General features: G+C 30.3%; 3 protein-coding genes across 3 annotated transcripts in view; all 3 read left to right on the plus strand.

The window, feature by feature from the left end:
- The first annotated feature begins 3534 nt into the window (after positions 1–3534).
- Positions 3535–5364, plus strand: LOC147808670 (uncharacterized). The gene is made up of 2 exons (XM_087162666.1): positions 3535–4279; positions 4328–5364. The coding sequence occupies exons 1-2, from the start codon at positions 3535–3537 to the stop codon at positions 5362–5364; spliced, it is 1782 nt and encodes a 593-aa protein (XP_087018792.1).
- A 76-nt stretch (positions 5365–5440) lies between these two features.
- LOC147808671 (uncharacterized) lies at positions 5441–6409 on the plus strand. The gene has a single exon (XM_087162667.1). It carries the CDS (start codon positions 5441–5443, stop codon positions 6407–6409), a length of 969 nt encoding a protein of 322 aa, XP_087018793.1.
- Positions 6410–9836: 3427 nt separating this feature from the next.
- LOC107440461 (multidrug resistance-associated protein 1) overlaps positions 9837–17867 on the plus strand; it is a 58006-nt gene continuing 49975 nt past the window's right edge. The window contains exons 1-3 of the mRNA XM_087163515.1: positions 9837–9994; positions 12122–12301; positions 15784–15909. Of these exons, the coding sequence (XP_087019641.1) occupies positions 9962–9994; positions 12122–12301; positions 15784–15909 (339 nt within the window). The 5' untranslated portion in view covers positions 9837–9961. The remainder of the gene's footprint in view (positions 9995–12121; positions 12302–15783; positions 15910–17867) is intronic.

Consider the following 17867-nt stretch of genomic DNA (forward strand, 5'->3'; position numbering starts at 1 on the left):
CACAATCCTTTAACTCCCCCCCTTTTGTATTTCCAAACTGTAAATATTCATTAGTGTTTATTTTCCCATTGTACTTTAATTTTACCTTTTTCACGTACATTTTTATTACTTGTAATTTTGTCATTGCCTAATAATGGCAAAGTGCCATTTTTCTTTTCTCAAGAACTCCATTTGCTCCCCAAACTTTAATTTTGTCATGTATGTCTCAAAGTTTAACTTCAAGATGAATGGGAAAAGGGCCGTAAGGCCTCAGACGCCCAGTTCCACTACAACGAACGAACGAACGAGTTAAATTCATACCAGCCAACTTTTCCGCATTTGGCGTAAAATTTTATTTTTATATTTAAAGTGGTGGAAAATCTATACTATTTTTCTCTTTTATAAACTTAATTTTTACATGATTTTAATCACCACTATTCTTAAGAAAATTAAGCATATATATTAATATGTGTTTCTATTATGATTGTCAGCTTAAGCTTTTTCAAATACAACGCATTTTTTTTGCTTAAAATTGAAATTTTAATACCACTGGGAAAAACCATAATGGAAGGGATTAAAAGTTGGCAGGTATATAAATTTCCTTACAGTGAATTGTTATTGTTATGTTGAGAATAGATTAACCCTTACCCGAATATTATCTAATATTGAAATAGTTCTTCTACCAGTATTTTCTCTTTTCCGTTCCGCTTTCAGGCCTGATTCGAAATATATTATTTATTAAAAATATGCGCAAAATTCTCGGAAGGAATGTTTCAATTACAATTTAATTGAATGTTTCAATGATATACAATTAAATTTAATGTTTTAATGACAATACAATTTAAAATGGCATATTGTTTACTCGTAAAATATTGCTCTCTGTTGAGGATTTATAATAACAGATGGCGCTGAGCGCGAACAATTTTTTTATTATTTTTTTCTTCACTTCTTAAGTTTCAGTTTGGATTTAACCACTGAACCACAATGAAATAAAATCCTTTTAAATATTACAATTTGTGTAATTATTGTAGAATTCGAAACATGGTGCTACACCGGCCGAAAATAGGCCACCTGCATGAAATGTAAGTTAACATTTGTTTTGTTTGGTCTCCCTTAAGTCGGCAATTTATTTTGATATTTTATTGCATTAATTGTATTGTATTTATTAGAGTAACGTGCGAGCTGTTTATAATGGATGATTTTGAAAAATTTAAGTCCAAAAGAGCAGTAATCAGACAGCTGATTACAAAATTAATAAATAAAATTGATAAATTGTTATTAGAAATACTTCCTGATGAGACCTTGTATGATTCACCAAATCAGTTAGTAGAAAAAAACGAAACCTTAAAGGATCTTGATTTGAAAATTGAAAATTATTTTGATAAAAGCGATGAATTAGAGAGTGAAATCATACAAAGTCAAGAGTATCAAGATCGAGTAGTGGCTTATAAAGGCAAAATTGAAAGATATTTACTGAAATGCCAGACTACAAGACAGGAAGTAACCGTTAATAGTGGTAATAATAATTTACAAGAAAATATAACTTATGGAAATATCTCGCACGTTGCTAACGTTAAATTACCTAAATTGGAGATAAACAAATTTTTTGGTGATGCTTGTGAGTGGCACAGTTTCTGGAATAGCTATAACATAGCTATACATAGTAATGAGAGTCTTAAAAAAATTGATAAATTTAATTATCTTAAGATGTATTTAGGGGGAGTTGCTTTGAGTGCAATTTCTGGATTCTCATTAACTGAAAGTAATTATGATTCTTCTATTAAGTTGCTTGCCGAAAGATTTGGTAGGCAAGATTTAATTATTAGTAGTCATATGAATAAACTTTTATCAATTAATTCTGTAAGAAATTCATATGATATTAAAGCTCTATGTAAGTTCTATGACGAATGTGAAATCCACATTCGCAGTTTGCAATCAATGAATGTTACAAAAGGTAGTTATGGTAATTTACTCTGTCCTGTTATTTTACAAAAGCTACCAGAGGATTTAAATTTAGATTATAATAAAAATAGAAAATCAAGTGTAGATTTTGACATTGATGAACTAATTTCATTTATTAGAAAAGAGGTAGAATGTAGAGAAGCCTCACATGTGTTGTCTAATAGTTATAAAAAACAAAGTGTTCATTTCGAAACACAGCAACGGTCGGAGAGCCATAGTAAACATAATTATAATCGGAAGTTCTCATCTTCCTCAGCATTAGTTTCGGCATCTAACAGCATATTTTGTTTGTTTTGTAATTCCAAAAATCACGAATCGAAAGATTGTTCTCTGACCATCGAAGAAAAAAAACAAATGCTAAAAGATCAATTTCGCTGTTTCCGGTGCTTAAAGAAATATCACACATCCAAAAAATGTTGGAATAAATGTATTTGCACATTATGTAAGAAACCGCATAGCGAATTAATTTGTGATAAATCAGCAATAAATAATGAGTCGAAAGAGAAAAACGATACTTTCGCATCCGTTACAACTTCATGTGTTTCGAAACGAAAACAAAATGAAATGATCTATTTACAGACTTCTTTAGCGTATTTGATTTGTGGTAATGTAAAGAAGTTGGTTAGAATTTTATTTGACTCTGGTAGCCATCGCAGTTTTTTGAAACGGGATATTTGTAATGAGTTGAACCTCAGGACCATTAAAACTGAACGGTTGCATGTTTTCGGTTTTGGAGAAAAAATTTCCAAGGGATGTTCTTATGATTTAGTGAAAGTGAATCTTCAGAACAAAAACGATAAAAAATTAAATGTTTGCATTGAAGCATTTGTAGTAGAAAAAATAACTTGTGGGAAAATAGCCGCACCCCATGAGAAAATTAAACAATTAGCAAGGAAAAATAATATTTTTCTTTCGGATACCGGAGAAATTGCTGATATAGACATTTTGATCGGCGCCGATTTCCTACATGACGTAATCTTTGATACGTCTTTGAGGCTCGGAAAAGGGCTCGTTGCAACCGATAGTTTATTTGGTTTTGTGGTTCAAGGGAGATTCATGAATAATTGCCAATTAAGTAGGATTGTAAACAATACTATAATATCTGATGTTGATTATTCTTTGTTTTGGAACCTTGAAGGATTAGGAATAAATACTATGAACGAAGAAAATGTTGATAATAAAAGTGAATTGTTAAAAGGTTTTAATTCTGATTTGCATTTTGAAAATAATAGATATAGTGTGCGACTTCTGTGGAGACCAAATACAAAACATTTGTTAAATGATAACTTTGAGCTGGCTTCAGAGAGGTTTGACAAATTAAAAAGGAGATTTAAAAATGATAAATCCTTGTTTGAAGAATATAAAAAAGTTATAAAAACTTACGAAAATGAAGGGATAATTGAGAAAGTTAAAAACACTGATCCCCAAAATTATAAACAATGTTATTTACCTCATAGGGCTGTTATAAGAAACGATAAACTAACTAGCAAATTAAGGATTGTATTTGACGGTTCCGCGCATTAAAAAAATGAATTGTCTCTTAACGATTGTTTGTATATTGGGCCAAATTTATACCCTAATATATATGAACTTATGCTAGCGTTTCGGGAAAACAAGATTGCTTTTATAGGGGACGTTCAACAAGCTTTCTTACAAATAGGGATTAATGTAGAAGATCGAGATGTCACAAGATTTCTTTGGTCAGAAGACCCCGATAATGATTCGTCTACAGTAATTTATAGATTTTGCCGCGTGCTATTTGGTATCAACTGTAGCCCTTTTCTCTTAGCGGCTACTATTAAAGAGCACATTAAAAAGTTTGCAAAATCAAAGCCTCTTGCGTATGAATTACTAAATGAAAGGGTGTATGTCGATGACGTCATAGGGGGAAGTGACAGTACAGATACAGCATTTCAAATAAGTTCTGATTGTGTTGAAATATTTCGGGATGCGGGCATGGTATTGAGAAAGTTTCAAACAAATGATAAAAAATTACGCGAATTATGGAAGAATGCAGGTATAGATGTTCAGAATGAAAAGGAATCGTTAGGTCAATCAGGCTTTCCATTTAAAGTTTTGGGAGTTTGTTGGGATCCTGAAAGAGATGTATTTTACTTTGAGTCCAAATATCTGTTAAAATTGATAGACACAGGGCAAATAACAAAACGATTTATTTTGAAAATCATTGGGCGTATTTTTGATCCAGTAGGATTTTTAGGACCCTTTACAATGCTTCTAAAATCTCTAGTTCAAAGCATTTGGAAAAGCGGATTGAAGTGGGATCAAGAACTACCCTTAGATATGGAAAATCAGTGGCGCGATATATGTAATCAATTCGGTGAGCTTAATGATTTGAAAATACCGCGTTATTATTTTTTCGAATCAGGTAACAAAGAAATTATAAGCTCACAGTTACATATCTTCTCTGACGCCAGCTTAAAGGGTTATGGTACAGTAGCATATATCAGATCAGAAACTAGTGATGGGCATATTTCTACATGTTTTGTTTCAGCTAAAAGTAGAATTGCGCCCCTCAAAATGATTACATTACCACGACTTGAGCTACTAGGTGCCCTCCTCTCTGCTAGATTATTTCGAACTATTACTAGAGCCATAAAAATTCCGTGTGACAGTTTCTTTTGGTGCGATTCCTCTATTGTGTGTTGCTGGATAAAAACTCCTGCCACTCGTTTTAAACAATTTGTGCGTAACCGATTGGAAGAAATTCAAGAGATTACTCAACCTAAGGACTGGTTCCACTGCCCCGGAATTGACAATCCTGCCGATCTTATTAGCAGAGGTGCTTCCATGAGTATATTGAAGAATTCCGACATTTGGTGGAAAGGGCCACCTTGGTTGTCGCTTCCGACCGAAATGTGGCCAGAATTGAAACTCTTCAAAGAAAATGATGAACAAATTGAGTGTCGTAAAAATGAAATCACCGTTATGAAATGTGTAGAACATAAAGAACTTGAGTTGATAAATATCGCTAACTTTAGCAACCTCGAAAAAGTTGTTAGAATCATAGCGTTGGTAGTGCGATATTTGAACTGTTTAAAGAAAGTTAAGCCGAATATGGACACTTTGACTGCAGAAGAGCTCCGAAATTCTGAAGATATACTAGTAAAGCTTACTCAAGCAAAATTCTTTGAAAGTGAGATACGAGCTCTCCAATCTAGTTTGCCTATTCCAGCTTCTTCTACTATTTTCAATTTAGCTCCTTATCTTGATGAAAAAGGTATCCTGAGAATCACAGGAAGATTGGACGAAGGAGATTATTCTTTTGATGAGAAAAAGCCTATAATCATACCAAGACAGTCTAAATTTGCAGAGTTGCTTGTCAAGCGAGAACACGAAAATGTATTTCATTCTGGAGTAGAGAGCACTCTAGTACAAATTCGGGTGCCTATTTTGGGTGCCTAAAGGAAGACAATTAGTAAAAAAGGGTGTCTCGAAATGTTTGATTTGTCTCAGATACACAGCCAAGCCTTCTACCCAAATGACTGGACAGCTTCCAAAAGATCGAATTAGTGAAACTCCTGCTTTTACCGTATGCGGAATTGATTTTGCCGGACCAATCTACATCAAGGGTGAAAATGGAATAAAGAAATCATATATATCCTTGTTCACATGCGCAGTCACGAGAGCAATATATCTTGAATTAGTCTCAGACATGTCTATTTCAAATTTTCTGCTCGCATTCAGAAGATTTCTCTCTAGAAGAGGTGGTTGTCATACAATCTACTCCGACAACGCCAAGACTTTTAAATGTACCGATAAAGAGCTTCAGAGATTATTTGATATTTTGGAAAATTCCGAATTCAAAAACTTTCTTGCTTCTAAAAGAATATCCTGGAAATTCATCGTCCAACTTGCCCCTTGGTGGGGAGGATTTTATGAAAGATTGGTAAAAAGTGTCAAAGAGCCTCTAAAGAAAATACTTCGAAAAGCTCTCTTAAATTTTGAAGAGATGACCACTATATTGACTGAAATCGAAACCATCGTTAATCTTCGACCCTTGTCCTACGTCACTAACGAAATTGGTGAACCGGAAATTCTTACCCCATCACAGTTTTTAACCCCTGGTAAAGAAAAGGCAGAGTATCCAGCCCATTTCATAGAAACCATCCATAGAGAATCCACCAAAAAGATTCTTATAAAAAGAAAAGAATACCAAGCTACATTATTGACTAATTTATGGAAGCGCTGGAAGGAGCGCTATTTGTTTAATTTGAGATCTGCACATAACTTTACTTCTCCTAACCAAACAAAATGTTTGAAAGTAGAAGATGTGGTTATGATGGAGGGCACCACAAAATCAAAACTATTATGGGACATAGGTATTATAAAAAAAAAAGTATTTCAAAGGCGTGATGGACTTGCAAGATCTTGCCTTGTTCGGAAATCCAACGGCGAATATAAACGCCCAGTAGTACAACTTATTTATCCTTTAGAACTCAATGACTGAAATGAACAATGATAAACTTTAATAGTTTATGTTTTTTTTTATTATTTTCTTTCAAGTGAATATTTGCATCTCATTTCAAATTTATTTGCATTTAAATGTTATTTTTTTAAAATATGTTTATGTTATTTTTTGTCTAATTTTTATGTTTAAAATTTTAGTGAACTCGGAGGAGTTCAAGTGGGGAGTGTTGAGGATTTATAATAACAGATGGCGCTGAGCGCGAACAATTTTTTTATTATTTTTTTCTTCACTTCTTAAGTTTCAGTTTGGATTTAACCACTGAACCACAATGAAATAAAATCCTTTTAAATATTACAATTTGTGTAATTATTGTAGAATTCGAAACACTCTCTATTATCACAATAATTTTTATACTAAAATATGTTTTATCACAATTAGTTTTATTTTTTTTGCATCATGTGGCAACCACAATATTTTTTTTTCCTTCTCAGTAATTTTTTGTCTAGCGTAGTTTTTTACAATCTCAGTCAATTAATTATTTATTCATTTATTTATATATTTATTTATTCATATATATTATTTATTTTATATATTGACAAACTTTTGATCTAATGATCAGATCTTTACGTTCTACGGCTCAATCATAATTTTTCGTGGGATATTCAAACACGATAGTTGATCAGTACGGACGATATTCTAAATCATGAAATTAGACGCAATGTATTTTTTGTGTATAAAGATACCGTTTTTACGACGGATTTGGATTTCTGACACCCCCAAGTTTAGGGGGAAGCCGCTATTTGGGAAGTATGGTTTGATCAGGAGAGTGGACAAAAGCTTGGACTCCTTGATGCTCCTTTAAATAAATATTTATTATTTTATTCAACATTAATGGAAAAATTTACACTGTAAGGCATGCAGTAATTTACAACATTTTAAAGATAGTAATTTTACATGACAAACTACAAAATTTGAGTAAAGTTGACAAGACAGTTCCTGAAAAATTGAATTTTAACTATACGACTATTTTAAAATTTAATTTCTCCGGAAGTATTCAACGGCCACGCTTTTTTATTTTGTAATATACAATTACATTACTTTAAAATTATATAAAAAAAGTGGATACGTTACAATTCGAATTTTTTTTCATTAATATTATGTAAAATAATAAAAAATAATGAATATTAACTAAAAGTTATATTTTGTATGAAATTACCTTTCGATAAATGAATTTTAAAATTCTGAGCAAATATTTTTCAACTCTCTTGAAAAAGTTCTCGAAACTGTAAAATTAACATCTGGAGCTCTCTGTAAAATTAATCGCTCAACAGGACTATGCTTCACAGATTGCGATTCCTACCACATTTTAGCTGACTGAAATCAGAATCAGTCGGAAAAAGAGGTATGTTTATTAACACGTTGAGCGCCTCGTCAGCCATCGGTGGCTGACATTGAAATTACATTTAGGCCACGTCACCCACCGGTGACACTGAAATTACATTTAGGCTGTGTCAACCACCGGTGGCTGACACTGAAATTGCATTTAGGCTGCGTTTGCCACCGCGTGCTGACACTGTCCTTTCACATAGGCCGAGAAAAACAGCTGGCTGACAGCGTATAACATGATATAGAACTATAAAATTTACACTCTTTTATGAAATTGCAGAAAATTTATTCAAAATTTACTTAACTATTGTGATTCTTGTTTTAATAAATTCAATTTAGTAGTTTTTTTTCACCACTATTTTTAAACAATTCGTTGGCATATATAATTCACCACTTTTTTCAGATATGTTAAGCTAAACCTTATATAATTCACCACTAACAAATTCTGTCTATATTTGCAAATTTAGTTTGTGGGTATTTACCGTGGCATTCAACGTGTTAATCGAAAGTACGTTTTTGTGTCTGATCTTGTAATATCATCTGAACTAATTAATTAATGTATATGAGGTAAGCTCCTCGAACTATTAAGATTGGGTCTTGGAACGTGAGGATCTGATTATTCGAACATAAGTTATTTAGGGTGATTCGTTTAGTTTTTTGCTCTCTGTAGATTGTTGAGTGGTACTGTCACAGTAATTATTATTTCTTTTTTGTCGAATAGGATTTATTATTTTACTTTCGTAATATTTTTTTTTGTATAATGTTGCTCAGGAATAATTTTTTTCTCTTTGTGAACAGTAGTCCTTATTATAGCAGTTTTTTTGTTGTTGGAATATTTGGTTTGTTTTATAGCAGTAAATTTTTTTGTGTGTGTGTTTGTAAAGCAAGATCTTTTTAAATCACGATCTTATTTTTATTCTATTTTTAATAGTTTTTTGTAAAATGTGATATGTTCGTTCCATTAATTTCTGTGTTTTAATTCAACTATCGCAGTAATTATTTTCATAATGGGGCAAACGTAAGGACTTTTTCTTGATACAATATTTTTATTTAATTCAATTTGTTTTTATTTTTGTATGCTTTCGTATTTTGTTAAAAAAGGTTTGTACTATCTTAGAATATTTTCTTTTCTAATTATACAAAATATGGTTTGTTACTATCACAGTATTTGTATTTTTTTTATTTTGAAATTTTATTTGTTACCAACTCAGTAATTGTTTTGTTGAATATTTATTTTTATTTTATTTTATTTTTCCTTTATTTTCTTCAATTCAGAATAAATTTGAAGTGGAAAAAATCACTATTGGCCAATTTTTACATTTTAGAAATCTATCCTTTTTACTGAATGCTACTCATACTAACAAAGACTATTTATTTATTAAATATAAAAATTATACCCATTTTAGTACTTTATGTGAATTTATTTCGGAAAAATATGTCATAAGAAATGGCGTAATTTTTTTAAATATTCGGATACTATATTTACGAAAAAATACTGCGTTTTTTAAAAATGCATCTTTCCGAAACTTAATTATAAAAATAAAAATCAAAAAAAAAAAAAAAAAAAAAGAAAAGAAAAAAACGGCATTATAGATTATTTTTGATGAAAAAATTCATATGAAATAAAATTTGATGGAATTGTATTCGAATTGCAAATGACTGACCTTAAAGATTTTTTTTAATCTTTTCTATTTTAGTTTGATATTTTTTTATGCTTTATATTATTTATAGCATAAGCATGAAATGTAAGAAAGTATAAATTGCATATAACTGTAGAAATTTACGTAAGATTTTAAGTTACACAATGTTTTATAAGTTGATGTTATCTGTGTTACTAGTAGTTGCATAAGTTTTATTTATTCGCATCTGTTAAAACTATTCTTTCTTTTACGTACATATCAATTGTTTTCTTAACTGATAATTTTTAGAGTAAGCAAAATTAATCAGTTCTTTTCCGTTCTTTGTTTGTAATTAACCAGATAATAGGACTTTAAACGAGTTAAAATTATATTTGTAGGACTCTACTTTGAACTGCGCATGCGCAAAACAGGAATGAAGTTGCACAACATAACGCAAAGTTAAAATCGAGTCTTTTAAAGACGGTGTTGATTGTGAAAGGTTGTTATTTCGCATAAAAAATAACTAAGCACCGATTTATTTATAATTTGAAATAAATGTATCGATTAAAGACTTGACTCGCAAAGTATGATAGGTAATTTTTGCAGTGAAAAATTTTGGGTAAGTTATGTTTACTTATTTACTGGAAATAGATAATAATATAATATTATTTTATATGAACAATAATTATATAGACTAGAATGAAATATTAAATATTTATTCTAAGTTTCCAAAATTGTTATTATTCTGGGCAATTATTCAAATTTCAGGAGAAATTTTTTTTTTTAATAGCGATGAGATAACTTTAGTTTTCGTCATTATTTTGTTTGATATAGATGAAACTCTCAATCTATTTTAAAATAGTATAAAAATAGGAATTTCAAAATAAATAAATAAATAAATAAAGTTGTATGTAAGTGATATTTTTTGTGACTTAAACATGCGTAACATTACAATATAAAAATTGTACAAGGTAATGCTAGTAAAATCTTGACTTGCTTTTACATTTTTGTAAGTAAAATGTTATAATTTCAGAAAAAGCGAAAAACACAGCTTTTTTTTCGTAATTTGAAATAAATGGTTAGATTAAGGGTTTGACTAGAAGAATGAGAAAGATAAATTTTGTAATGACATATTTTGTGTAAGTAATGCTTATTTATGTACAGGCAATAGATTATATTATTAAAAATGTATATAAACAATAATTATTAAGAGACAAGTATGACATAGTAAATATTCATTCTATGTTTCCAAAACTGTTATGGTCATTCTCTGTAATAACTCGACTTTTGGGTTAAATTTTATTTTATTTTATAGCTATGAGAATAGTTTAAAAGTATTCATTATTATTTTATTTGATTTACTGTAGGGCTTTCAGTTTTCTACGCTTTTTGTAAATATTTATTGTAGTGGTATGTAAGTTTATGTTTGAATGTATTATTTTTTATTCATTTGAACTTATTTTTCGCACCACTATATATAAATGATTTAAAAGTTCATATGCAACGCTACTTTGCTACAGTTCTTTCGTGATAAGGCTTTTAAAATGCAAGCACAATTACCAAAAATTACAAAAATTTTGGTTTTTAAATACTATATTTTGCAAAAAACTTATGAATAGAATCGTATATAATAATACATTGTACCTTTTATAAAATATTATAAGGAGCGTAGTAGCTGGTTGACTTGCATGTGTTAAAGACGAAAATCTTATTTTATTTAATACAGATAATATTAAAATTTACTGCTAAGTAAGCTAGAGTCTACATTTAGTAAGTGTAGTGTTATACAATTTAACATTAAATAAAACGCCGATTCAATGTAGAGTTGCTATACTTTGTTATAGATTTGTTTGATATAGAGTTGCCAACTGCTATACTTTTTGTAAAATATTTCATAACTAAGTAGAAATATAAAAGTCAAAGGTTTCAGTACTTTTGATAACTTTGCCAACATTTTAAAAACCATATTACGAACGAGCTACAAAGTGAGTTGCATAAGGCTTTTAAATCATTTATCTCATGCAGTGGTGTGAAAAATAAATTTAAATGAATAACAAATATTACATTAAAATATTGATTTAGCAACTAGTAGAATAAATTTTTACAAAAAATGGAGAAAGTTAGCAGCTCTGTTAACCCACAGAATGAACTTATCACAGACCTCGTATACACTCCTCATCATTTACGCATTTTGAGTAAAATTTTATTTTTATATTTAAAGTGGTGGTATTAGATCTGTAACCATATATGTCAAACTGGTAACTAAAAGTTTTTAGTTGTTGTGAAGTAACTGTTAACGTTAGCAGAAATTATTTAATTTAAAAAATTTTAATGCTTATTTCCCCATTAACAAACACTTTTACTCATTCTTGGAAATTATTTCAATGAAAGTCTTAGCGCCAGCCTGAGTTGTCTAGTTTTAAAATATATTTGTAGGAAAATTGTGAAACGTCTTTTTCAGAGTATATCTTTATATATACTTAAACATGGTAGTTTTATATTTCACGAAAAGGTATGTTTAGACAGGCAGTAAACTCAATTTTATAAGCTGTATATTAGTTTTAAGTTTAAGTTGTAAGCATTACATATCAGAAATAGATTTTTGACAACTCTTGATTAATGAATAAATTTGCTAAACTCTATAATATGCTTTCACCTTTTTTTGAGAACTTATAATCATTTGATATTCTTCTTCACATTTTCTTTCTTTAACTGTTCTTAAGTTACTTAAAAAATTACCTTTTAGGATTTAAACCAAACATGGAATTCACAAGTTCCAGATTTTTCAAATTGTTTTCAAGATATCGTATTTGTAACTACTCCATCAGCGATTTTCAGTATTATATTCCTCATCTGCGTTTGGCGATTAAGAAAAAGACACAGCTTGAATCCATTACCATGGACGTGGCTCAATATTTCAAAACTGGTAAGCAACATTTTAACCGATTCTACGTATTTCTTGTAGAAAATGAACTAAAATTATTCCCTCGTTTATTTGAGCACTGTCTATTCTTCCGTGTAGACCAGGGCTTAATGTCCACATATGTCAAGACGGAAAAGAGCAAAAACTGGCAAAAATATATATTTCATATTTAGTTTTTTTCGGAAATAATAAAATATCCATAACTACCGAATTTTTTTAACTGATGCAATTTACATATTGAATTGCTTCTTCCTAGAGAAAAAAAAAATTAACCACCACGTAGACCGCCTACCATAAAGGACTACTGCAAGTTAAAACCAAAAATAGTGATGTTGAATAGTAATTGATAGTGACACGATGGTCAAAATTTGCTACGATTAAGCTCATTTTACGATGAATTTACACTTTAGTAAAGAATTATTTTTTTAAAATTTAAACTAGTATTAACTTTATATTTTTTGATTCATAAAAAACATGTTTCTAAAATATTATTATTTCCAGAATAAACTCGTGGTGTTAAATAGTTTTCCTAACTACCTTTTTGGATGACGTCACCCCATCTTAAATTTACCTCTTCTTACCAGACATAATCAAGGATAAATAACTGTTAAAGAACGCGTAAGAAATCTGAAACTCATTTTTGATTAAACCCAGCTGTAAACTAGCAAACATCATTGTTACCATTTAGGACCAACTTTCTTTTTAAAAAACCCATTTTCTTTTTAAAATTGGGCGGGGGGAGTGTGATTATAAGTTTATTTATTTTTGGGATTTATCTTTAACAAAAAAAAAAAATGTTTTTCAAGTAACCCTCCTAAAACGAACAAATTGAAATGTTTTTAGGATTTTTAGGCACCGCGGGGCTAGAATTGAAATTGAAATCGCTTCCCACAATTCAGAATTTTTGAACGAACGTTTTTGGAACTGTAGGCCAGATACATACACAAACCCTTCCTCTTATAATTATAGCTAATAGAGAAAAAAATGTTTCTATTATATTTATATTCTTTCTATGAGCAGGGTTGTTGCAAAATAAGAAGAAAAATAAAGAAGACTATTATGATTTAACATGTTCACGCCGGGGTGACCCACCGGTAGGTCACGCTAGATTGTCTCATCGGGGGGCACACCGGAGTAAAAACTGGTAACAAATAAATTTCATTTTTTAGTTTTTTTTTCCGGGAATAATAAAAATCCATAACTACCAATTGTTTTTAACGGATGCAGTTTTTACATTGAATTGCTTCTTCGCCGTGACAAATTTCCTTACAGTGAATTGTTATCGTTGAGAATAGATTAACTCCTCCCTAATATTATCTAATATTGAAATAGTTCTTCTACCAGTATTTTCTCTTTTCCGTCCCGCTTTCAGACGCAACACACGGCGTGAACGTGTTAAAAGACACGGATAACTATAATCGCCTGCTCTGCAGATTCACTTAAAAACTTCATTCTCGTGATTTATAATTGTACGATTGTTATGACTTTCCATTCAAAAACTGAAATAATATCATTAATATAAAGTTAGGATAGTAATGTCAACAAATGCATTTTTTCTTTGCAATAAAAGTAAAGGTAAGCGGTGCACACTAATGGGTCCAGTGATCTCAACATATTATGGGTATGTGGAGCCTTAACTCTTCACTACGTCCTTTTGCTTATCTGCAGCAGGCCTGGAAGCGAGACAGAATAAAAAAGAAAAAACTGGGAGTAGAACTATTTCAATAATAGATACTTTTCGGGTGGAAAAAATCTATTCTTAACAATAAACAATACATGGCTATGAAATTTTTTTCACTGAAGAAGCAAATTCAATCTATAAATTGCATCCGTTAAAAAAATTTGGATATTTTATCATTCCCCCTAAAATAAATCCGTCCTTACTTTTTCAATTTTATCAATTACGAAACAACGGTTTGACAAAGCAGTAATTTACAAACCTTTACTAATTCTTCCAATGTATCGTGTTTAGAACAAATATATTTAATTTTCAATATTTATAACAATTTTTTGAAGCTAACAATAAACTCAAAATTTTGACATTTTAAAATTTTTATCGAACTACAAAGTGATGTTATATGAGTTTAGAGATATTGTGATTTAAACAAAGTAACGCATTTCCGCAACAGTCGATTGTGGGCCAAGGGGTTCGTGAAGGTTAAGGCTTAACAATTTCAACAATCATACCAACGGCATGATTGTGGAAACGTGGGCAGCACTGTTCACAGACCGGCTTTGCTTCACAGACGAGCTGATACATCACCTCCTACATCAAGAAGCCTCCACACTGTCTTTTATAAGTAGTCCGCGCAGACTGTTTAAAAAGTGAACCAGTTGTGCGCATGAACTCCAAACCTTTTATAAAAGTACCGATTATAATTATGTGTTACGATATAAATTATGTGTTACGATGTTCCTAGCCCATAGGGCTATCTACACCTTCATCTAAGATAGTATGGAGAATAAGGGAAGAGAGGGGGTCAGAGTGGTTACGCAAGCGTATAAATTTATAAAAGTAATTGAGAGAAATTCATCTTATAAATTTGAGAATTGAATCTGTAGTGGTTGACAAGTGAATAAGGCAAATCAGTGATATTCATAAATAAAATTAATTTTTAGTCATATATTTACTACCACTTTCTTATTTTAACTATGTTCTGTATTTAATGACTCGTTCAGTAAGTGGATATCCTTCACATATCTTACTACCTATGAAAAACCGTGTGGAGGCGTTGGCTGATACCCATTGATTTGAAGTAGGGTGGGCTTCGAGCAGCCACTTTTAGTATCGAATCCGGCTCTTCAGAATGACAGTTCAGTATCATCGGATTTACGTTAGAGGAGCTGTATATAAGGGTTAATCAAAATAATGAAAACACTCTAATACTACTAACTTTACGTAAAAAATTTTTCTTCTAGTTACTAATGTTTTGGAAGATTTTGCATAGTAAAATATTTGGCACAATCTAAAAGATCATGTTTGAAGCTTTTGTGAATTATCTCATTTTTGCCTATGCAAAGCTAGGATTGCAATATTTATAGAACAATGCTTTTATAATTATAGTTGTATAGAAAAAGGAAAGAGACTTTCAACTTCTAGTGGTCTGTTTTGCCAAAAGAAAATTTACATGGATAAAAAAGACATAATTTCTTAAAGCTTCAAGCAATATTTTCAAATTGTGTCAGCAAATTTGTCATGTATACTCTTCCAAATCGATTGTTGTTTAAAGAAAGATTGTTTACATAAAGTTAATATAAAAAGTTTATATTATTTTAATCAACCCATGTGCGTAAATAACACAGCGAAATAAACGTATGTGTTTTATGAAAAAATACTGATTACATGAAATTTGTTGGATACTAATTTGCTAAAAGAAAAATTCATTATGTGCTTTGATTCAGACTTTATTATATAATTTTAATGTCATGTACTCTTTTTTTTCTCTCTACATATTAAAAATTTTACTTGAATTTAACTGTTACAGGTGCTGTCACTTAGTCTTCTGATCATAAGTATAGTTCAATGTAGTACATATATTCATTTGAAAATCTCAGAAGTCAGTGTTCCTTACTCCTCGTTTGTAGCTTCATCTTCTAACATTTTTGTTTTTGTAGGTACAATTTATCTATATTTTTAAAATTATATCAGCTTTCAATTTGTATCCTCCATATTATTCAATTTAAGACTTATTTTTAAGTCCCTTAAGTTATTTTGTTATTAAGTTAATTGATGTTAATATTAAATTAGCCCCCTCCATAATACTTAACGTTTAAGACTCATTTTAATATCCTTTAAAATTTAATAAGTTAATAGCTTCAATGTCCACAATAACCAACGTATTGAGCTTATTTTTCTACTCTTGATAATAATAATGTAAGGATACAATTAGTAAACTCCATAATAGACAATTTCTTAAGATTTATTTTTATATCACTTAAAAGCAATATAAGTATACAGTTTGCAGGCTCCATAAATATTTAACATTTAAGACTCATTTTGATATCTTTTAAAATATAAGAAGTTTATAGTTTTCAATGTTCACAATAACCAACATGCTGAGCTTAGTTTTTTCTTTCCCTGATAATAAGAGGATACCATTAGTAACCCCGTTATATTTAATTTCTTAAGGGTTATTTTTATATCACTTAATATCAATGTAAATATGTAATTAGTAACCTCAGTAATACTCAACATGTAAGACTCCTTTTTATATCCTCTAAAATCAATGCAAGTTAATAATTTTTATTGTCCACAATAACCAACAAATTGAGCTTATTTTTATTTCATTGATAACAATGAAACAAAACAATTTGTCTCCTCATTAATATTCAATTTCTTAGGAGTCATTTTTACATCCATTTAAAACAATGTAAATATTCAATTTGTAACCTCCAGAATAAGCAACATTTAAGAGTCATTTACATATAATGAAAGCTAATAAATTTTAATGTACACAATAATCGACTTATTAATTTTGCTTTTATATCTTTGATAGTAATAATTCATTTTTATATCCTTTAAAAGAAATGTAAGGTTTGTAGTTTGCAACCTTTATACCATTCAATTTATTAAGGCTTATGTTTATATTCATTAACACGTTGAATGCCACGCTAATTTTACATACCTCGCCCGTCTGGCTACACGGTAAATAACTACAAACTAAATTTGCAAATATAGACAGATTTTGTTAGTTTATACAAGGTTTGGCATGACATATCTGTTTAAAAAGTGTTGAATTATATATGCCTACGAATTGTTTAAAAATAGTGGTGAATAAAAATCTACTAAATTAAATTTATTAAACCTAGAATCACAATAATTAAGTAAATTTTTTAATAAATTTTCTGCAATTCTATAAAAGAGTAAATGTTATAGTTCTATATCATGTTATACGTTGTCAGCCAGCTGTTTTTCACGGCCTATGTGAAAGGTTAGTGTCAGCAAGCGGTAGCAGACGCGGCCTAAATGTAATTTCAGTGTCAGCCACCGGTGGTTGATGCAGCCTAAATGTAATTGCAGTGTAATTATAATACCACTCATCAGATTATACAAGACATCCAAAATCTACTTAATAATACTAATGGCCTTCAAATCTCTTGGATTAAAGCACATAATAACAACGATGGAAACGAACAAGCTGATAATTTAGCTAAAGAGGCAATTCATAAGGGTCAATTTTTCAACATCAAAGTTCCACGCTCATTCATTAAGCTTAAAGCTAAAACACAAATTAAAAAGGACTGGCAACAATACTGGCATCATCACAAACCAAAATCAGGAACATTAATCAGAGAAATTTTACCAAATGTCTCATTTAAACCTTTGGAATGGAATAGACAGCCAATCCTCTTCTTTACAGAGCATGGCCCCTTCAAAGTATATCTAAAGCGATTCTGCCTGGCAACTGACAATACATGTGCCTGTGGAGGAGTAGGAACAGTGTGGCATTATGCAATAGAATGTTCGCTTACCACATCCTACCACTTTAAACAACCAAAGCTAGAATTCCTCATAGCTTGGAAGAGATCCATCCATAAGAATCCAAATTTGAAACAGAAGGCAACAAAC

This window comes from Parasteatoda tepidariorum, chromosome 5, assembly GCF_982258835.1.
Source record: "Parasteatoda tepidariorum strain Cologne lab strain chromosome 5, Ptep-v5.0, whole genome shotgun sequence".
NCBI lineage: Eukaryota > Metazoa > Arthropoda > Arachnida > Araneae > Theridiidae > Parasteatoda > Parasteatoda tepidariorum.